Source organism: Erythrolamprus reginae, chromosome 11 (genome assembly GCF_031021105.1).
Source record: "Erythrolamprus reginae isolate rEryReg1 chromosome 11, rEryReg1.hap1, whole genome shotgun sequence".
Lineage (NCBI taxonomy): Eukaryota > Metazoa > Chordata > Lepidosauria > Squamata > Dipsadidae > Erythrolamprus > Erythrolamprus reginae.
In genome coordinates this window covers 29,558,427-29,581,609 of record NC_091960.1, presented here as the reverse complement: position 1 = coordinate 29,581,609, position 23,183 = coordinate 29,558,427, and the positions used below count along the sequence as shown (strand labels likewise).

The 23,183-nt window shown below is 44.1% G+C and overlaps 1 protein-coding gene across 1 annotated transcript; it reads right to left on the bottom strand.

Moving 5' to 3' along the window:
• Nucleotides 1-849: 849 nt before the first annotated feature.
• On the bottom strand, nt 850-22,158 carry ELOA (elongin A). Its single transcript, XM_070764082.1, has 11 exons — nt 21,963-22,158; nt 18,035-18,091; nt 16,958-17,076; nt 13,967-15,524; nt 12,689-12,794; nt 12,036-12,191; nt 11,561-11,658; nt 9,387-9,567; nt 7,240-7,351; nt 6,856-7,049; nt 850-6,059 (listed from the first exon to the last, which is right to left on the bottom strand). The coding sequence occupies exons 1-11, from the start codon at nt 22,032-22,034 to the stop codon at nt 5,998-6,000; spliced, it is 2,715 nt and encodes a 904-aa protein (XP_070620183.1). The 5' UTR covers nt 22,035-22,158; the 3' UTR covers nt 850-5,997.
• Nucleotides 22,159-23,183: the final 1,025 nt, after the last annotated feature.

The window sequence follows — 23,183 nt, the reverse complement described above, 5'->3', positions numbered from 1 at the left end:
AAATATATAACTGGGTATCATCCGCATATTGCTGATACCTCACTCTGAATCATCAGATGACCTCACCCAGTAGATATTAAATAGGAGGTGGGAGATGACTGAGCCATGAAGCATCCCACATATGGGGGGGTCTAGGGGTTATCTCTGTTCTCCAATTAACACCGACTGAGATCGACCAGAGAGCTAGGAGGAGAACCACTATAACATGGTGCCTCCTAGCCCCAACTATCTTAGTCATCCCAGAAGGATACTATGGTCAATGGTATCAATTTTCCAGCCGAAAGATCCAGAACTCAGGTTTGAAGTACTGTATGAACCTGGCTATTTTAAAGCGATGCCTACGACCAGTGATGGGAAACCTATGGCATGGGTGCCACAGGTGGCATGCAGAGTCACCTCTGCCGGCATGCAAGCCATTGCCCTAGCTCACCTGCGCGCCAGCCAGCTGATTTTCAGCTCGCACGGGGGGCTCTGGGAGGGCATTTTCGGCCTCCCTAGGCTCCAAGGACGCCTCTGGATCATGGGGAAGGTGAAAAACGGGCCTACTGGGCCCACCAGAAGTTCTATGCTTCACGATTGCATCTATATGCCCAGCCTTTCCAAAAATGGTCACGAAAGTGTCTGGCCTGGGTCCAAGTGAAATTTTGTCTTTGCTGCTCTGTGTGTCTCTCATGGAACCCTATTAGGTTCTCACAGGCCTCTGTTTTTAGCTAAAACTCCCGATTACTCCCTTCCTCCTTTTCTGGCATGGCAGCACAGCCTGGGGGACAATTTAGGAATTGCTACCTATATTTTTTATAGTTTGGGGACTACAGAGAGAAGAGGAGAGAAAAAACTAACTGAGACAAATTCCAGTGTTTGGATTTTATTGAGACACAATGTAATTCATTTCTTATAAGTTATCTATTTAAAATATTTATCTCAAATAATTACAGCCAAAAAAGTAAAATAGAAAATTATTTACAAGGTGTGGAATCAACAAACAAATGTATTACCTTTTCTTGGTAGTATATACAGGGAGGGGGGAGCAGCAGCAGGGGGCCACATTTTCCTATGGCTCTTTTGTGTGTAGTGTGCAACTGAAAATCGCACCCACTTTAAAATATGTGGGATCCCCAACGAAAATCAGAAGCCAAGTTGTCATAATACAGCAGCTCAGTTTTTGTACATTCCCACCCGTTAAAAAGGAGTATTTTGTGAATTCCCACCCGTAAAAAAGGTTCCAAACTGAAGTTAAAAGCCAATTCATATAACATTAACCTAAATTGAAAAAATTAAAACACCTTCCACATTAGAAAGGGTTAACTGGTGGTTGCTACGATCCTTTCCATGGAAATGATATATAACCCGACTTGAGGTGTTGTCACTTCAATTCCTAGAATCCCAAATAAAGAGCACTGGGAAGGAATGGGAGAATTGATTAAAAGATCTGGAATATGGGAGTTGGGGTAAACTTGCAATACGTAATTTGAACTCTGATGTAAATGAGATAATTAGTCCGAAATATTATAGTGGAATTTAGCCAAAGGTGCAGTGGTTAATCTACAAGTGTTCTTGGTCATTAAGGCCAGGAAAAACAGCACTTAAAGGGGATTGCCCATCACTGATGACTTTATAATGCTTCAGCTAGATGACATTAGCTATTGGCTGCTGCTGTTAGTCTGTGCTGAGAGGTTTGGGTTAATAGATTAAAATGCTGCCCATTCAGATTGTGAATGCCCTTCCACAGCAAGCCCATTGCAAACTGCCAAGAAAATTTGTATTTATTTTGCATTTATATGTATTTTGTGTATCTGTATATATACACATACACAATATGAAATGTATATAAAATTGTAATTCTAGTAGATGCATTTTGCGTAAGTATGTATATATGTATATGTATGTACTCATACATATTTATGTATACATATATATGTGTGTGTGTGTGTATGTATATCTACATCTATCTACCTATATCTATCTATCTATCTATATCAATCTATCTATCTATCTATATCTATCTATCTATACACACACACACATATATAGGTACATAAATATGTAAGTGTACATACATATACATATATACATACTTACACAGAATGCATCTACAAGAATCACAATTTTATATGCATTTCGTGTGTGTACATACACACATATTGTGTATGTGTCTATATAGAGATACACAAAATACATATAAATGCAAAATAAGTATAAATTTTAAATTATATGATGGTTTTTAAAAAAAAACGGTGCTGTCTTGGAGCTTCGGGGGATATTGTTTGTTAGACTGGAGAGAGAACATCAAGGGATTTTTCTTATCCCACATGGCACAAACTACATATCCACTCCAGATTTACAGCTATGGAGGAATGACTTGTGTTTAAAGTTAATAGGGCTGTTGTAACTGCGACTCTCAGGATGACATAGGTATTGGCAGAAAACATAATGGTGGCACTGGGCGGTCATTGGAAGAGCCTCTTTCAGTGCAGAGCTGTTGTCATTGCTACTCTAATTACGATGTGGGTACTGGCAGAAAACCCAAAGGCCAGAGTTCAGAATGGTGGCACTCGGCAGCCACTGAGAGAGCTTTTTCCTCCGTCCAGATCACCAAGAAGAGGCCAGATTCCTTCATAAGACACATGGGCATCAGCATCAACCATGGTACCAAGGAAACACACCAGGTCTGTCTTTCCCATCAATACCATCCTTAGCTCAGGGCTCCCTCCAGATAAAACAACAGAAGCCAATCGAGACAGATAGACCACTCTCGAAACATGTTTCCCACACTGGCTTGTTCTATGCATCCAAAGGTCTTGTAGATTATTCCATAACGCAGTGTTTCCAAACCTTGGCAACTTGAAGATATCTGGACTTCAACTCACAGAATTCCCCAGCCAGCTGGGGACTTCTGGGAGTTAAAGTCCAAATACTGTATCTTCAAGTTGCCAAGGTTGGGAAACACTGCCATAACGGATGCTGTTGTTCCAGATCAAAACCTGCACCCTTGGTGCAGTGATTAATCTACAAGTGTTCTTCCTGGCCATTAAGGTCACAAAAACGGCATTACTCCTTTAGATATTTTGGATGGCAAACCCCATAAATGATTGTCAGCAGGGGTCAAACCACGCACAGCTGGGAAGTATGGTCTGTTTGGGAATGGTGTGGCACAGTAAGCCCATTGCAATACAAAAATATGAGAGTGCCAAGAAAGAGGCTCCAGCCAACCAGTTGACTATACGGTTGGGGGAAGCTGTATGTACACAGATACAAAATGCATGTAAAATTGTAATGATGGTATATGCATTTTGTGTATGTGTGTATATATGTATGAACATACCTATTTATGTATGCGTATATATATGTGGGTGCATATCTATCTATATCTACCTTTTTAATTATCTATTTAACTATCACTGCCTATCTATCCCTGCCTATCTCTATCCATATCTATCTATATCTATACCCACACATATACACATACATACACAAAATGCATATACCATCACTATAATTTTATATGCATTTCGCGTGTGTCTACATACACAGATATTTCCTGATGTATTGGAGCTTCAGGGGATGTTGATGTTGTCTCTCCAGTCTAACAAACAAGAGGTCTTTCTTATCCCACGATGAACAAACTACATATCCGCTCCAGGTTTACATTTATGGCAGAATTACTGGTCTCAAAGTTAATAGGGCTGTTGTCATAGCTACTCTCAGGATGACGTGGGTATTGGCAGGAAACCCAGAGTTCAGAATGGTGGTACTAGGCAGTTATCAATTCAGAGCAGATGTCATTGCTCCTCTAATTGCAACCTGGGTATTGGCCAAAGATCTAGAATTCAGAATGGTGGTACTAGGCAGCTATCAATTAAGAGCAGTTGTCATTGCTCCTCTAATTGCAACGTGGGTATTGGCCAAAGATCTAGAATTCAGACTGGTGGTACTAGGCAGCTATTAATTCAGAGCAGATGTCATTGCTCCTCTAATTGCAACGTGGGTATTGGCCAAAGATCTAGAATTCAGACTGGTGGTACTAGGCAGCTATAAATTCAGAGCAGATGTCATTGCTCCTCTAATTACAACGTGGGTATTGGCCAAAGATCTAGAATTCAGAATGGTGGTACTAGGCAGCTATCAATTCAGAGCAGTTGTTATTGCTCCTCTAATTACAACATGGCTGGATTCCTTCATAAAACACACAGGCATCAACCTTCATTCAACCGTGGCACTAAGGAACCACACTATCAAGCCTTCCCAAACCATGTGTATCGCCTCCACAATCCAAACCTATCAACATCAGCACAGATAAGATCATAAACTCCAGGACTAAAACAGCAGCAGCCAATCAAGAAAGATGGACCACTCTCAAAACATTTCCCCCCCGTTGGCTTGTTCCGTGCATCAAATGTTCTTGTAGATTATTCCATAACCGATGTTGTTATTCCAGACCAAAACCTGCACCTTTGGCTTGGCTTCTTATTTCTATTCTGGGAATATGACAAAATTGAGGGAAGTTTTGTCAAGGGAGCTCTTTAAAGGGTTTCAGTGAATTAAAGTGACTGTTCTTTGTTAAAACCAGAGGGATCACAGAGGTGTCATAGTTCAGCAATAAAGTTATTTGTATAAAAAGCTTAACAATGTTCCAAAACGAAGTTAAAAACAAATTCATGTAACATTTTCCTAACTTTAAAACAACAGTAAAACAACATTAAAACAACCTTAAATAAAATAATAACACTTTCCACATTGGAGAGGGACAAATGAACTTGAGGTTTCTACAATCCTTTCCATGGAAACGATTCCTAACCCAGGTGTTAAGGTGTTGTCACTTCAATTCCCAGAATCTCTCCATAGAGAGCACTGGGAAGAATATGGGAATCAGTTAAAACATCCGGAATATGCCTCCCTAGGTAACCTTGCAGTACATACTTTGAACTCTGATGTTAATCAAATAATAAATTAGTCCAAAGTATTATACTGGAATTCAGTCAATGATCTCACCCATTTAGCAGTACCAATAGTGCAGTGGTGTTGTTCTTGGCCATTAAGGCCCCAAAAACTGCATTTAAAGCGAGTAGGCTTTTTTGTTCTGGGACATAACAAAACTCCTAGATGATTCAATGGAGCTCTTTAAAAGGTGACAATGAATTAAAGTGCCTGCTTTGTTGTTAAAACCAGATGATTCAAAAAGGAAAATCTAATGTAAGTTTTTAATTTAAAATGGGGAAGGGAGAACATATCCCCTCTCGTTGTCACTATACATTTTTAAAATAAAGGAACCTCAGATGAATGTTTCCTGAGTTGTGCTGCTCTTTTTGCCCCCTATGAGTTTAAAATAACATGTACCCATTTATCATTATTATTTTCCTTTGCCAAGTGTACACAAACGATAGTGGCACCTCCATATGTCCCTGTAGAGAAAGGCCAATCAGCTTGTATCTGGCACAAAGGGTTTTTAGGCATGAGATGAATGCTTTAAGAACTGCGACTGAAAAACAGAAAGGAGGAAAAGGTGATGTTTGGGGAAATCACTTGCCGGAAGGATGACCAAGATCATAAAAGTCACAAGATGACCATTGGCAGTGGTTGCTAACAATGAACAGTATCTGCAACATGGGTGGTCTTTCACAGTGGACACTAGAAGAGCAGATCTGAAGTCTTACAACTGGCCGAAATAACAACAAAACACTGCCAGTGGTGGAAGGCTGTTCTCTTTCCATTCTGGAATCCAGAAAAAAAAGGAGAGTGAAGAAAGTGCTATAGTTTGTGGCCCTTCATGTCTCAGCCAGTTGCCAAGACTTCACATCTGCACAACGCTTGGCAGATTAAAAACAAAAACTACGGTGACAAAAGGGAGGAAAGTGGAAGATGGTTTTGAACAATACTGTGCAATTGGTCTTAAAACAGGGCTTTGGGGGACAAGAGGACTCCCCAAAACCTCCCAATATTCCTGTAAGCCCTGCTTCCATAAGGTTTTTCCTTCGCAGTCACTGGAGCCTGACAGTTCTTCTATCGGCGAGAAAACCTGTTCTTGAAAGCTTTGATGGTTTTTGCCATCATAGGTGCAATTTCTGCAAAACGAGGAGAGAGAGAGAGGTTATTGTATATAAGCGGTTGCATTAAAATACACAGATATATACCAGAATACAAATCTGGATTTGCATTTGAAGGAAAAGGTTTACACCAGTGGGTTCTGAATATGTTTGCCACCAGTTTGCCGTGAAACTTCTGAGCATGCGCAGAACTGTCCTGGGCACAGCCTCCTGCCACCATTGCTACAGGTTCTAAGAACCGCTCCGAACCGGGAGCAACCCACTTCTGGTTTCCACTCTTCAGAGCTAGCAACATAAGGAAGCCAATTCTAAAAAATAGAATTCAATTTTTAAACAAACCTTTGTAAGGCACACATTTAGTGGCTAGTGATTTTTTTCTCTATGAACCTAAGGACTTACATTGTTACATTGATTTACACATTGTTCTCATTTCGGCTATAGTGCTGCAATTGTGCAAAACCAGACATTTCCTCCACCAAACCAGACCTCTGAATAAGCCTTTTATAGCAGAAGGGGAAGACTTCCTGATAGGACTCAACATGGTCAAGAACAGTGTTTCGTAAACTTTTTGCCCTCAGGACTGCTTCCCATTTTTAAAATTATGGAGAAAACCCCACCGCCACCAAAAGAACCTTTGTTTGAGTATTTTACGTTTACCAATATCCGCTGTATCAAAGGTTAAAATGGACACATTCATATAATGTTTATGCATGGAACCACGTAAGAATAATTGAATCCCATTCGATATTAGCAGAAAGCATTTCTCACGAAAACCCTCGTTCTTTCTGCAGGATGGAGGCGTCCTCTCACTTACTCTTCCCTGAAGACTTCTTTTGGTCATTGGCCGCTGCTGATGTGCTGGCCGCTGCTGATGTGCTGGCCGCTGCTGATGTGCTGGCCGCACATGCACCTGAGGGGCCGCTGCTCGTACTGGGCCTTTCGGAATCCTTCTCCTCCTTCGTTTGGCCACTGCTGCTTTTGGTTACCGTGCAGCATACAGGTTTGGGCCTGAGGAAAGAGAAGAGGGCGAGCGGTTACGAAACAGCCCTCGGCAAGAGTCAACCAATGGGCTTGCCGAGGCAATTTCTGCTAGCAGGGCCTGGACTGTAATAGGCAGAGAAAACGTGTCACGTGTTATTCCTGTTCCCCCCACCCCTCAAGAAGAAGACAAAAGTGAAAGCCTTCCTAACAAACATACTTGATATTAACTGCAACAGGTATTCCTCCAGTCCCAAATTTTTCTTGTCTTTTCCTCACTTCTCGGGGAGGCTTGACTACCGTGTTCACAAATGCCATCTTGGCTACTCTGGCTAAAAGAGGAGAACAAAACCAATCAAGAGAGGTCAGCCCAGAAAGTTTTGGAAAGAAAATCCCGCTGATAACTGGTAGGGGGAGGATGGCTATCTACTCTTTGGTGGACGTCTTCTTCTTCCCCTCCGAAGACATGAGGACCACCAATGATCACTCTTTGTTTCTAGCATGCAGGCGTTTTTACAGGACTCTCAGGACAAGAGCACATCAAATCAGTCCTGGGATCTCATAAATGGGCATTATCATTCACTGGAGCTCCCAGTGGTACTTTTCCAAAAGGAAAGTGGATTTTCTTGCCTTTTCTTCCCCCCTTGGAGAACCCCCCCCCTTGTTTCGCTTCTCATCCAAAAAGCTCCTTCAGTTCTATCTTAAAGGGTGGGGATGGACCCCAAGAAAGTTCAGTTGTCTTTTGGAAGCACACCTTTGGGACAACCATGACCTCGATGACTGAGAAATCTCCCTAGAGAGTCACTGCAATATTCATCACCCTCTGGGCTAAAGGGATAGAGAACTGCCTGGAATATGCCCAAAGTCAACTGGGCAAGCTGGATGGGGCTGCCAGTTATTTCAAAAGGCTGCAAAGCTATTCACCAGGAGCTGATTTCTACCAGCCCATCCAAGACTTGGCACCTTCTACACCTGTGGGACTTCAATTCCCTTCATCCCAAGCCAGCAGAGTCCACGTAATGAGGGGAGTCAACCTCCAATAGGCCTAAAGCAGTGAGGGGGAAACTTTTTCACATGCCAAAAGGGGGGTGTATTTGTGCGGCATTCGTGCCATAGCTTCGCCATCACGGGCCAAAAGGATGATAGAATGCGAAAGGGTGACATGTACACAGATGTGCAGGCAATGTTTCAGTTCATGCCATGGGAAACATTTGGTTTTAAACCCTCCAGAACAGGGCGGACTGATTTTCAAATAGCAACCAGTAATGTTAAAGGCCATCATTTAAAAGGTCTTTCCGATAAAATTTAATCAAGACAATTTCAATTTCCCACACATTAATGTAGACGCTTTCTAGAGCAGTGTTTCCCAACCTTGGCAACTTGAAGATATTTGGACTTCAACTCCCAGAATTGCCCAGCCAGCGAGTGCTGGCTGGGGAATTCTGGGAATTGAAGTCCAGATACTGTATATTCAAGTTGCCATGGATGGGAAACACTGCTCTAGAGTCATGGCGTTTTAAAGAGTGCAGACTGCCCACAACTTACGACCAGAATTTTTATCATCAAGTAAATAATTATTCAGTGATTCTGGCTTCCCCCATTCAATTTGCTTGTTGGAAGATGGCTGGAAAGATCACAAATGGTCATTAAATAAATGGTCATAAGTTGAAGGCTACCTTTAGTAGCATGCAGTTGCAATTTTGCATTATTTATCCTGCCCTTGTGCTAGGTCACTCAAATTTCAAAGGGAAAACTGTTCCCTTCCTTTTTTTCATGTGTGTCGCTAATTAGCTAATTAACTAGTGACTGGTTAGGTCCCACAGAATTGGCCTTCTCCTGGTCCCGTGAACTAAACAATGCCATTTGGCGGGACCCAGGAGAACAGCCTTCTCTGTGGCGGCCCCGGCCCTCTGGAACCAGCTCCCCCCAGATATCAGAGTTGCCCCCACCCCCCTTGCCTTTCGCAAGCTCCTTAAAACCCACCTCTGTCATCAGCCATGGGGGAATTGAAATTTTCCCTTCCCCCTAGGCTTATAGAATTTATACATGGTGTGCTTGTATGTATGAGTGGTTCTTTAAATTGGGGTTTTTAAGATTATTTTTCATATTAGATTTGTTCACATTGTCTTTTTTATTGTTGTTAGCCGCCCCGAGTCTTCGGAGAGGGGCGGCATACAAATCTAATAAATAATAATAAATAAAATAATAATAATAATAATTTCCCATCTGCCCAATAATTGCAAAGACTGTAAAAAACAATTTTTTGGCCATACTCCTTTCAGATTAAAAAAATGATTGGCTAGCCTTTTTTTAACCCTGTCCCTTCGTTTTGCCATGCCCATTCAATCGCTCGGTCCAGGCTTCTACCTTTGGGTTTATTGGCATGAGCTTGCCGGATGTTTTCCGTCAGCATCCGAAGTCGTAGTTCTCGAGCGTCATGCAGTCGTAAGTATGTTTCCCTCCAGCTGTCATACTCATGAGGCTTCTCATTCTTGAAATCACGCTTGCAGTGAAGGTGCCACAACTCATCGGTGTCGATAGTCAAAACCTGGAGGTCAAGAGAAAAGGAAGATTGAGCCTAGGGTTGATGTATCGCTGAAAGAATAATTAAGAGAATTCTTCTGAAGGTGTAAAACAGAGGTCTTCAAACTTAGCAACTTTAAGACTTGTGGACTTCAACTCCCAAAGTTCTCCAGCCAGCTCTAGGAGTTGAAGTCCCCGTCTTAAAGTTGTCAACTTTGGGGACCCCTAGTGTAAACGTTCAAAACCATTATGAACCAAGATTTAGTTGTCTGAGATGCAAATTTGCCTACTGGAAGAGATACTCTCGTTTCACAAAAAGCCCAGGGAAAATGTTACAAAACCCTGAGTTGTAAAATCAAGCTCCCCAGTCACACAAATGACTCACAACGTATGACTAAAATTCTGGTCCCAACTGCAATCTCAAATTGAGAACTACCTGTAAAAATCTTTTCATTTAGGGTTATTCACTGTAGAGAAATAGAATCACTTTGGACTATTTGGACTGGTGATCAAGGAAGCAATGCCAAGGGCTTACGTAATAGCCTTCTGGGTGCACCAGAGGCCCTCTGGCTCTTTTTAAGAGGCTTCTTTTATCACCTGCCCTCCCTTAGTCATTTTGCTGCCATTCATCCTCGTGGGGTTTGAGAAAATTAAGGGGTGGAGGTGCTTCCCATCTCTAAAGTCTTGCTTGGTCTTTATTTGTTCCTTGGGGGAATACTTAAGGAGAACAGCAGCTGGTGACAAACACGTGGCAACTTCACCAGGATCCAACTGAATTCCCTCTGCCAAATATACTTGGAAAGCACACTTGGTAATTAAGACCAGGTTTTTTAAGCTACCTATTAGTATACCCTTTATGGGAGAAGCTGCCACAGAAGGAAACTTGCCCATTAGTTTTATTAGCTAATAGTCAAGTCCCAAAATTCATTAGGCCAAGGAGCAGGGGTGGGGCTTTACGATGCAATCCCAGTATCTTCATCACCCACCCACCCCCAGTTCCAAATGCCAATTTGATGGCACTGGGTATCATATAGCGTATAAAATTTCTGCCCATGAGCTCAGAGATAGCCATTCACCTGGAGGGCAGGTCAAGATTACCATATTTTTCAGAGTATAGAACACACCTTTTGCCTCCCTAAAAGAGGCTGAAAATTTAGGTGTGTCTTATACTCCGGATGTAGGGTTTTGTTTTCCCCCCAGCCCTAACAAGGTGCTAATGATCTTTCCGGCTTGCAGGATTTTTTTCATTGCTACTCCAAAGGTTTTTTTTGCAGCTCTAAGTCTTTGCAGGCTTGTTTTCATTGCTACTTCCTCCAAAGAAAACTAAGGTCTGTCTTATACTCCGATGCGTCTTATATTCCGAAAAATACGATACTTTACCTGTTGTACAGTCATGTTTCTCAACCTGGCAGCTTTTAGGTATGTGGACCTCAACCAACCTCTGGGAATGCCTGGGGACTGGGGAACTCTGGGAGTTGAAGTCTATGTATCTTAAAGTTGCCAAGTTGAGAAAAAGCGCTCTACAGAAACAAAATGATTCTCAAAACCTTTGCCTTTCCACAAAGCTTTCATTTTCTAAGGCTGAGGATCATCTCTATTATCTAATCACAGTGCTATTATTTTATTAACTCTTAAGATATCATTCTCGGAGATTGTATTATTGTATAATGAATTTTATTTTTATTATATTTAATTGATATGCTGTAATGAGCTGGATATACTGTGGCCCTGTATATTTATGTCATCTGAATAAAAATGTGTTTTTCTTAAATACAGCATTCCCTATACCTCATGTTGTAACCAGCTGCTTTTGAGTTACATCCAGAGGTGGAACCACTATTTAGTAAATAAAATTTAGCAACTGTCCTTTACAGGGGTGCTACAAACTGGAGCAATGTCTAATTGTAAGCCCTGAAGCAAGGAGAATCCTTGAAGATTAAATCACACCATCTATTGGTCTTGCAATAAATGGATCACTGGTCAACACACCCCATTCCCTCTTATCTGCGAACACTCACGTTATTGTACTCCTCAATGCTGTATAACTGATCTGGAGTGCAACGTTCCAAAACAGGCTGAAGTACAGAATATGGCACACCGCCAAGTTCACGGATGGCTGGGAGGGGGAAAAAAGCAGAGAGATCTTCCTTCATTTTCAGGGCACACTTTCCAAGTGGAAAACGGGTATTTAGTTTTATATGCATTGCAGGACATGTGAGCATCGTCCAAAATTGAGGAGGCATAAAAGCAGTTAAGTATGGATAGAAGGACCAGAATGTTTTCTGCGTCACACAAGGGAACCATGGTCCTCCAAATAATGTCACAGGTGCAAAATAGCAATAGCATTTAGACTTGTATACCGCTTCATAGTGCTTTCCAGACCTCTCTAAGCAGTTTACAGAATCAACCTCTACTCAAAATTTCCGCTACCGGTTCTCCAGAGCCGGTCAGAACCTGCTGGACTTCACCCCTGCCACAACCTATCGGACTCACCGTCGATATTATTGCTGAGTGTCCGGAGGCATTGTTCTTTGAGAGTCATCATCTTTGGAAGGTTGGCTGACCTGTTGCCCGAGTAGACCTGCATCTTGGAGTGCAGCCGACGTCCAGTGAAGCCGCCTTCTTCCTCTTGAGGCGGGGAGGCGATGGCTGCAAAGCCAGGGAAGGTAAAAGACTCATTAGAGACCAGGGTATCCAGCATGGAGGCCCCTCCCAGAAGACCAAAAACATAACTCCATACATACACACAAACATACCATGCATAAATTGTATAGGCCTGGGGGGAAGGAATATCTCAATTCCCCCATGCCTGATGACAGAGGTGGGTATTAAGGAGCTTACGAAAGGCGAGGAGGGTGGGGGCAATTCTGATCTCTGGGGGGAGTTGGTTCCAGAGGGTCGGGGCCGCCACAGAGAAGGCTTTTCCCCTGGGTCCCGCCAGACGACATTGTTCAGTCGACGGGACCCGGAGAAGGCCAACTCTGTGGGACCTAACCAGTCGCTGGGATTCATGGGGCAGAAGGCGGTCCCGGAGAAATAAAAGGCAAAAGCAAAATTCAGACCTTCCATGTAATTTTTTTTTCTGTATCACCCAACCTGTCTTCAATGCCAACATTTAGAAAAAGAAGATTCCGCTCCGACTTTACCTCTCCTCTTTGGTGGGACTGGAGGCGTGTCAACTATAGGGCGATAATTTGCCGGCACTGGAGGCAACGGGATGTCGGGAAGCGTTGGCATTGCTTCACGGGGTCTCTGGAAGGGAGAAAGGTCCGGTTTGGTTAAGATAGCTTTGCACAAAAACTGCGTAGGCGCAGAGGTCTTCAAACTTGGCCACTTTAAGACTTGGGGACTTCAACTCCCAGAATTCCGGGAGCTTAAAGCTGCCTGGTTTGAGGACCCCTGCCTTAGAAGCACAAGCTGCCCCTGAAACCTGCAGAACCTTTTGTCTTCTGACATTCACTTCCCCCCCTGTGCTAAAATATCCCAGGTGCAGGCAATTCAGCTGCCCTGAGTCTCGGGAGAAGGGCAGCATAGAAGTCAAATTAATAAATAAATTTGCTTCACCGATTTGTTGAAGGAACCACCGTTTCCTGAGCTTAGATATCAGGCCTCATGATAAGCAACGACTTACATAGAAACATAGAAGATTGACGGCAGAAAAAGACCTCCCGGTCCATCTAGTCTGCCCTTATATTATTTCCTGTATTTTATCTTAGGATGGATCTATGTTTATCCAGGCATGTGACTGTAAATTCAGCGACTGTGGATTTACCAACCATGTCTGCTGGAAGTTTGTTCCAAGCATCTACTACTCTTTCAGTAAAATAATATTTTCTCATGTTGCTTCTGATCTTTCCCCCAACTAACCTCAAGATTGTGCCCCCTTGTTCTTGTGTTCACTTTCCTATTGAAAACACTTCCCTCCTGAACCTTATTTAACCCTTTCACATATTTAAATGTTTCGATCATGTCCCCCCTTTCCCTTCCGTCTTCCAGACTATACAGATGGAGTTCATGAAGTCTTTCCTGATAGGTTTTATGCTTAAGACCTTCCATCTTTGCATCCGTTCAATTTGATCAATATCTTTTGGTAGGTGAGGTCTCCAGAACGGAACCCAGGATTCCAAATGGGGTCTCACTCATACAGCGGGATCACAATCTCCCTCTTCCTGCTTGTTACACTTTGAGCTATGCAGCCAAGCATCCTACTTGCTTTCCCTACCGCCTGACTGCACTGTTCACCCATTTTGAGACTTACAAATCACGATGGCTAGGTGCACGTGACAACCTCCCCCAAATAAGCCCTATCGTTACAGTGCTGCGTGCTACACACAACATCCCTTCAAGGTGGCCTTTGACATTGATTTGGCCGAGAAAAACAGTAACAGCGAAGCAATGATCCCCCTCCGAATGGAAATTCTTACTTTTTTGGCTAGAGGCAAAGGGACCTCATACAACATCTTGTCGCTCAGTGGCTTCGGAGCTTTCTGCCTTGGGTCCGAGCTCTTGGCAGTTGACTTGGAACCGTTCAGCTTGCTGACAGCGCTGGTGTAGCTGCTGGTGAAGGTGCTGGTACTGGTGCAGGCGCTTTGGCAGTTGCTGGGGCAGGCGCTGGTGCAGGTGCTGTTGCTGCTGTGTGTATGCGCTGGTGCAGATGCTGTCGCAGGCTTGGGCAGCTTCTTTTTCTTCGACTGAGGCTGGTCGTAGCTCAGGTAAGCCTCAAATGACATGATGGGCAGTTCGAACTCGTCCTCGTCGATCAGTATGGGAGGGGAGAGGTTCCCTGGTCTGTTGTTTGACTCCGGGGCTTTGGCTTTGCCCTCCCAGGCCTTAAAGGTGCCGCAGCTCTTCTCCTTGCACTTTTGAGGAACATCTACCCGAGGCTTCGCTTTCTCATCATTTGGGCGAACATCTACCCGAGGCTTCGCTTTCTCATCATTTGGGCGGAAGGTTCCCGTGATGACTTTCGGCTTTTCCGCTTTGGCCTTTTCCAAGTCGAGGGTTTTTGGCTTCTTCCTCTGATCCTTCCAGCTCTCATCCAAGTCAGAGGCAGCCTTGTGCTTCTTGGCGCCAACTTCATCCTTTTTCAGGTCCTCTCTGAGCCAGGCCAAGGCAGAGGCTACTTGGGCTGCAGGAGAAGCCTTCCCGGGGCTCTTGAAGTTACAGGAGGGTGTCATCTCCTTACACTTGGTTTCAGATCGCTGCCTCTCTTTGGGAGAAGGTTTCGGCTCCTTGCTCTGGCTTGTACCAGGTTTCTCCTTGCTCTGGATTGTACCAGGTTTCTCCTTGCTCTGGATTGTACCAGGTTTCTCCTTGCTCTGGCTTGTACCAGGTTTCTCCTTGCTCTGGATTGTACCAGGTTTCTCCTTGCTCTGGCTTGTACCAGGTTTCTCCTTGCTCTGGATTGTACCAGGTTTCTCCTTGCTCTGGCTTGTACCAGGTTTCTCCTTGCTCTGGCTTGTACCAGGTTTCTCCTTGCTCTGGATTGTACCAGGTTTCTCCTTGCTCTGGCTTGTACCAGGTTTCTCCTTGCTCTGGCTTGTACCAGGTTTCTCTTGAGAGGCATTGGCATTCCTATGAGGTTTAACTTCTGGTTTGCCCTGAACCTGGTGGCTTTTAATACCCTTTTCGGGAAAGGATTTTGGCTCCTTTGCTTGTTGTTTAGATTGACAGAGGTTCACGGATGGTCCCGGAGCGCTTCCACTGGGCTTAGATGAGATTGAATTCCCGTGGTTAGAAGATTCCTGGCCAGAGGACACTCTCTTCCATGACCGATCTTGTGGAATATTCAGGCTTGCACCATGGTGGGATTTTCCTGGCTCTGAACTCTTCTTGGTCTTTTTAGTTCCACAATCCGACACATGCGATTTGCTGCTAGAAGGCTGGGGTGTCTCGGAGTGGCCTCCTTTGGGCAATGGGTCACCCTGGCGTTTCCGAGAGGTGTTTTGGTCGGAGCCCTGGGCTTTAGATCCATCGTTAGGTCTTAAAAAGAAAAAAGAAAAACAGAGAAAGAATTCGATTATTGAATCTAATCAACGATCACGGAAAACTTAAGCTAAATGGATGATTTCCTAGTCCACAGATCTTCAAACCTGGCAACTTTTAAGATTTGTGGACTTCAATTCCCAGAATTCCCATGCTGGCTGGAGAATTCTGGGAGTTGAAGTCCACAAGTCTTAATGTTGCCAACTTTGAAGACCCCTGGGCTAGTCTCATCTTCTTAACACTGAAACAGAATGCCGCCAACTTCCACCTTTCTATATTACAATTTCGAATAGAATAGAGCTGGAAGGGACCTTGGAGGTCTTCTAGTCCAGTGTTTCCCAACCTTGGCAACTTGAAGATATCTGGACTTCAACTCCCAGAATTCCCCAGCCAGCATTCGCTGGCTGGGGAATTCTGAGTGTTGAAGTCCAAATATCTTCAAGTTGCCAAGGTTGGGAAACACTGTTCTATTTGACCCCCCTGCTCAATCAGGAAACCTTATACCAGTGATGGCGAACTTTTTTTCCCTTGGGTGCCAAAAGAGTGTCCACACGCGCTATCAGGCATGCCAGACTGCCCACACTCATAATTCAATGCCTAGGGAGGGCGAAAACTGCTTCCCCTGCCACCAGAGGCCCTCTGGAGGCCAGAAACAACCTGTTTCCCAACTCCTGGTGGGCCCAGTAGGCTTGTGTTTTGCCTTTCCCAGGCTCCAAAGATTTCCCTGGAGACAGGGGAGGGTAAAAACACCCTCCCCATTTACCCAGAGGCTCTCTGGAAGCCAAAAATAAACTCCCAGAGCCTCTGCAAGCCAAAAATCAGCTGGCCGGCACACATATGCACATTGGAGCTGAGCTAGGGCAATGGCTTGCATGCCAGCAGGTATGGCCCTGCGTGCCACCTATGGCACCCATGCCATAGGTTTACCATCACTGCCTTATACCATTTCAGACAACTGGTTATCCAGTGATGCAGCACCCACAACTCCTAAAGGCAAAGCTGTTCCATGGTTAATTGTTCTGAACTTTTAGGAAGTTTCTCCTTAATTCCAGGTTGCTTTGCTCCTTGATTAGTTTCCATCCATTGTTTCTTAAATAAATCGATCCCCCTTCTTCTTTGTGGCAGCCCTCAAATACTGACATGCTGCTATCATGTCACCCCTCGTCCCTCTTTTCTCTAGACTAGCCATAGTGAAATCCTGCAACCATTCTTTATACTTGTTGTGTTGTCTATAAAGCTTTTTTTTTTTTAAATTTCACATTATTTTGCCATACTCTTTTGCTCTTTCACCATTCCTGTTCTCTCTGGCTATTCATGCTTTAGGGGGCCATTTGGCAGTGGAGTGTATCTGGAAACAGAGCTTCAAATTGTTTTTGAAGGCAGATGGACATTGTCCGTTAAAGAAGAGGTATTATAAGAGCCCAACTCACTGCTCCGTTTCCGTTGCAGCTGGCAGGAGCTTCTTCCACTTTACTACCAACTCCTTGGCAAAGCGGCCAACCTCTTCATGCCTTCGTATAGAATTCACGGTCTTTCCGACTCCCGTCACCTGCAGAAAGCATGTAGAAAAACAGCTTTTGACAATGCCAGCTAGTTAACAGCTGAGATCATACAACATGCTAAGCCTAAAACAGTGACGGCGAACATGTGCCAAAAGGAGTGCGCATGTGCTGACACCCATGGACACAGACCTCGCCAAAGCCTCCAGGCTCCTGAAGTCACGAGTAGAGCCAAAAATGGCCCAAGCAGAAGTTTGTTTCCGAACTTCAGGTTGCCCCTTTTTCGCCGTCCCCAGGCTTCAAGGAGGCTTTCCTGAAGCCTGGGGTGAGCAAAAATGGCTGAAAACAAGGCAGGAAAGCAGCTGGCCAGCACACACCTGTGCACTGGAGCTGACACAGGGCAATGCCTTGTGTGTCCTCGGGTATGGCTCCGCATGCCACCTGAGGCCTGTATGCAGAAGCGGGCTGCTAAAGTGGAACGGTGACGTGTGCTCGCCCCCGTGGCCCTGAGTGCCCACCTGTGTGCGATTTCACTACCTGCCCAGGTGTAGTAGCAGAATTGCACTGGACTCCGCTAGCACTCAGAGCCATGGGAGCGAGCACACGCCACCGTTCCACCTTAGCAGCCCACCTCTGCATGTGTGCCATAGGTTCAACCCTTACTGGCCTAAAACCAACCAACCAATGATGGCTGAATTCAAGCCCAACTGTGACCTGTTCAAAGCGCAGTCACGGCTTAGCAGAATAAAGGTGGAGCAAGAAAACATTTTTCTTTATGTATTTTTCAGGTCTGAGCCTTCTTATTTGTAATTAGGATAGAGTCAGGACAGCAGGGCAGATTTAGCCTCATCCTGGCTTAAGATAACTCAAGGGATACTGTGCCAGAGTAAGAATGACCAAGCCATAGTGACCCTACATTGCTCCCCAGTAGAGAGTCAGGTCCTCATCCTCCTCGTCAGAACAGGACTAAGTTCCAAGCGAAAGAAATGGCCCTATGAAACAACTTACCGTAAGAATCTCGATGGTCATTGGCATTTCAGAAAGCTTCTTCAAGCTCTTCAGCATCTGCAGAAGAGAACAGAAAAAGCTTGAGAACTCAGCTCTCTAACGGAGAGTCAAGGAGTTCCAAAAGCAAAACCCACAGAGCAGATGAGGTTCCGCAGGTGGGACAGACCTAATGTTTTGCAGACAAATGAAGCAGATCAAAAACCTTATGGTTGCAGCAATCCCAGGATTGTGGGCTTGCCTGGGGGGATCAAGAGCTGCTAGCTCCCCAATCTGTTCCGAGACTCACCCTCATGATGTGAATCAAAAATAAGAAACAATCCAATTGGATTAGAGGTAGGGTTCTCCCAAGGAGAATATTTCCTGGATACCTTCAGTAGTTTGAAGGATTTGGGAAAAGGCTCCCCATCTTCTTCCCATGATAGCTAAGTCTCGGTATAGAATTGCTGACCAATGGAAATGTCCAACAATAAAGGGAGGAAGCCACTCATGATAGGCCCGCTCTGCAGGTACACTAACCCTTGCCCCAGCCTAGCTCCACTGCACATGTTTGTGCCTCCCACCGGCTAGTGCTCTTCGGGTCTCTGCATGTGTGGGGCTGGGCATTCCCATCCACTGTGCTGGAGAAAAAAACTGGGATAGATCGGAGAAGGCATGGGAGGAAGGAATCCAGGAGGAAACTAGTGCAGGGCAACTCCTCATTTTGGTGCTAGCAGGCCTCCTCTGAAGCCTCCTGGGACTAAAACATAGGCCCCAGGAGGTTTCAGGGAGGCCTGCTAGCATCAAAACGGGTTGTGGTGTGTGTGTGTGTGTGTGCATGTGGTTTAGCCATCACTGTGATAAGCCATTCCATAAAAGCAGCCAGTAGCTTAACAAATGGAATACAACATCCATGCAATGGCAGCCTTCCAAATTGTCACACCTTTTCTTTTAAAGGCAGCCTTCCCCAACCTGGAGCCATACAGCAGGCTGAAAGGGGCACTTCTAGTGTCCTCAACCAACATGACTAACGGGAGTCCCAATAGTAAAACCCCTGGACAAGGACAATTGGGTATCAAAAGTAGTTTTTATTTATTTTACCAACTGGACTGGTTTTTTAAAGGAAAATAAAGAGGCTTTATTATTATTATGGAACCTTGATCAGTTGCATTGGATGGTGTTGGACAGTGTTTCCCAACCTTGGCAACTTAAAGATATCTGGACTTCAACTCCCAGAATTCCACAGCCAGCAAATGCTGGCTGTGGAATTCTGGGAGTTGAAGTCCAAATAGCTTCAGAAAGATGGATCAAGAGGTCATCTGCTTGTTTAATGAATATGACACTTTTAGGACAAATGATGGAAATAGTTTAGAGAAGCATTGGCTCTTTAAAATCCTGCAAATTTTAAGACACTTGTTTCACCAAGATACTTAATCTAATTTCTTAAACCATATGTTTATAACTGGTGAAACAAGTGTCTTAAAATTTGCAGGATTTTAAAGAGCCAATGCTTCTCTAAACTATTTCCATCATTTGTCCTAAACTCAGAATCAATATTTCTTTTTCTGGAGAGCACAAGAGCGCCATCTACTGATCATAGACTAGACCCACTGAGGGGGTGAATAAAGGTGTAGATAAAGGTGAGGACAGAATTAAAGAGGGACCAAATATTTCTGAGTTGCTTTGAGTACATTATCAGGCATGTAGCCTGATTTGCGTTACCCCTGCAAGTTCTTCCCCCAGAAAATTTATGAATCGAGAGAGGTTACAGTTGCAAAATAAAATTCCTCCTTCCTCTTTTCTACAAGGCAGCGGAAAGTGGATAGTAGGGACGAGCCTTGCAAAATCAGGAGAGAGAAAGGAGGGATTTTTGAAGGCCACTTCTGGAGAAAGTGTAAAATCCAACTCTTTAAAAATGGAGAGGAACACAGAGAGCCCCTTTAACCAACTGGCAGAGTTAAGCACAGCAACAGGTTGTCCAAGCATCTACCTTCACCGCAAATGCCAGGAGGACAAAGAGAAAACTTCTCTACATTCCAATACATTCCAGATTATCACCAACATTTCCAAAAACCACCCTTTCTTTATGACAAGCTGTACTTTTCCTCTCTTTCATAATTGATTTTTTTGTCCTCCCAATAAGTAGGTTACCTTCCTAAGGGACCTCCTCAAATTTGTACTTTAAAATGATTCAAAGCGTGTCCAAAATATTTTTAAGTAGACATCTCAATAGTTCTATGACAACTTAAGGAATGGATCATTTGACTGTTTTTTTTCCAAGTAAAGAAATAAATCAGATTGCTCCTGAGAAAAAACAAAATAATCCATTTCTCCATCCTTTCCATTGTTATTCAAAGAGCCTATCTCAGTTTTTATCAGCATCTCACAACTTTAAGGACACAAAGGAAATCACTTAGGAGAGTTACTCCTTTGCAGATTTCTAACTTCTGACTGTTTTCTTTGCAGTCCATTAACATAATTAAGAAATATTCAGGATTGCAAGAGCTGATCTCTTCCAGCAGTGGTCTGTGTAAAAGTTGATGCAAAGAGCAGAGACCCTGCATTAGTGTTTTAAACACACACCAGAGATGATTCAAACAGTACTGTATTGCCATCATCTTCTTCCCATCCTCCCTGGATGTTTGCAATAAGAGCCGGGTGACATGCAACAACCCTCTTCCCAAATCTGCACAAATGGTCCTCTACTTTCCACACTGTTGCTGTGGCACTTTTTGAGTCACATTTCTACTATACATCCCACTTGATTATGATAATGATGGATTTACAGCAGTGTTTCCCAACCTTGGCAACTTGGAGATATTTGGACTTCAACTCCCAGAATACCCCAGCCAGCATTCGCTGGCTGGGGTATTCTGGGAGTTGAAGTCCAAATATCTCCAAGTTGCCAAAGTTGGGAAACACTGGACCAGAGCCCTAATATTTTAAGATTTAATTTTAATTTTTTAATAAAAAACCAGAAAGAGCAATAAAATACCCCAGAAGACTTTTATTTTTGGCTAAGCCCTCACTCCCACCCCTCCAGGGGCAAGCCCTCTAGGAAATCCCCCCCCACTGCCCCCACCTTTTTTCCCCTTGTCCATCAAGAATACAACCGACATCCTACAACTCACTCCCCCCCCCCGCGCGCGCCAGCAACGGTCAACTTAGATGGAACTTTCCTGTCAATCAAAAGTTCGGCCGTTAAACTACTTTTTCTCGCGCAACCCCCCCCCCGCGCCCCCACCAACTGAACTTCTATACCCAAGTATTAAAATGTCCGTAGGGATGGGAGGCTGGCCGCTGAATACACGCGTGCCTGCGATGTGTACACACCTAGCCCGCCCGAGTAAAGCCATCCTCCAAGAGTAACTTTACTTGTCACTTTGAACTCTTTTCACTTAGTCGGCACAGACTGACATGAAATTTCGTCCCCAAGGGTCTCCAATAGCCAATGCAATATATATACACTATGCAATATACATCAACGTATTTCAAGCACAAACACACACACACATATAGGGTATATCTTTATTAGGATTTCTTTAAAAAGCTTGAAAATCAAGTCGCACAAAAAAGTATGCACTGTACATAGATCTGTCTATATATCTTCAAGGGGGGGCTCTTCTGATCGGCTTCAAAAACTCGCCGGGATGGTCGCCCCATTGGCACCTTCGCTCGCCCCCCTTTTCTTTCGCCCCCCGCCCAAACAAAGTCCTTTTTCGCTCCCCCACCACCTCGCCAGGCTTGTCCGCCCTCCCCACAACCATCGCCCCTCTTTCCCTTGGATGCCACTCATTTCTCCCACCTCTAGTCGTTGCTCTTCTAAAGGGACCCCGGCTGCCCCCGACCAAGCGGGGTCACTCCAGCATCCCCCGACGAGCCGCCGGCCGCCCAATTCACTTTTTCCTTCAGGGTATCCTCCCTCCACCTTTATATATATCTATAAATCTACCTTCTTCGGATCCAAACCACCACTGAGTCGAGACTGCTGCTTTCGGACATCGTCCAGAACCGCATCAGCCATATTGACTGCTGGCGAGGTCTCCGACTCGAAGGAAGTGGCCGTTGATTCAACGGCTTCCCACGAGAACGTGGGGCTTTGCCTCCTCGCGAACTCCTGGGGGTTCTCGAATCCCGTCGCGCGCCGCCATCCTGATTCCGGGCAAAGAAAAGGAAGGGGAGGGGAAAGTAGGCGGGGCCAAAAGAGAGACCAATCGGGCGCTTCTCCTCGCAGGCCGGTTGCCGCCATTGCCTCTGCGGGCAAAGGCTTCGCCACCGGGGAATCAGGGAAGAAGGAAAAACGCCATCGTGGGTTAGGGCAAACTTTAAAGAAACAGCTGTTAAAAACGGACTGATGGGAACGTTTCCATCTTGGATGAGGGCGAGAATTTCCCACTGCGGCCATTTTTAATATTGGCAAGAGTGCTGTCTGCCACTGGGAAAGCCCTTTTGCTTTTAACTGATTTTCCAGTATTATTGCCTCAAGAGTTCAAATAAGGTTTTCATTATCAGTGAGAGGCTTGCTTTATTTATTTATTTATTTATTTATTTATTTATTTATTTATTTATTTATTTATTTATTTATTTATTTATTTATTTATTTATTTATTTATTTATTTATTTATTTATTTATTTATTTATTTTGGCCTTTATGGAGGCTATCATCCAGCTGTGCTGGCTCATCATGTTGATTTAAGCATAACCACAAATTAACTGACATTTCACACAAAATGCTTCCTTCCCCCAGACTCAGAAATCCAGTTTACAGAGTTTAAAGAAACAATGAACATTGCTTCTTAAAGCACATTTACAAATTAAGAGAATTTGAAGTAGTAGTGCTCAATCTTGGCAACTTTTACATGGACTACAACTCCCAAAATTCCCCAATCAACCACGTTGGCTGGGGGATTTTGGGAATTCAAGTCCATTTATCTTAAAAAGTTATCAAGATTGAGACTCGCCTTAAAAGAGCGGCTTACAAAAGTCCACGCAGAAGTGTATTTCGTGCAACATACCAAGTGAGAGTTTGTTGAATAAAGTACTCCTGGCTCAATTTGCGTAGCACAATAACACATAAACCATGGTTTGCAACCCCCGAATAGCAGGTTTTATCATCTATGCTAGGGACCAACAATTTAAGATTTGTGCACTTTTAATCTCCCAATCAAAAGGC

Excerpts from the sequence above, each read along its gene's own strand:
- ELOA (XM_070764082.1), bottom strand. The coding sequence starts at position 22,034 with ATGGCTGATGCGGTTCTGGACGATGTCCGAAAGCAGCAGTCTCGACTC. Across the intron at positions 12,192-12,688 it reads AGTCCCACCAAAGAGGAGAG|CCATCGCCTCCCCGCCTCAA; the intron begins GTAAAGTCGGAG and ends CTGGCTTTGCAG. Across the intron at positions 7,352-9,386 it reads TCATGCCAATAAACCCAAAG|CCAGAGTAGCCAAGATGGCA; the intron begins GTAGAAGCCTGG and ends CTCCTCTTTTAG.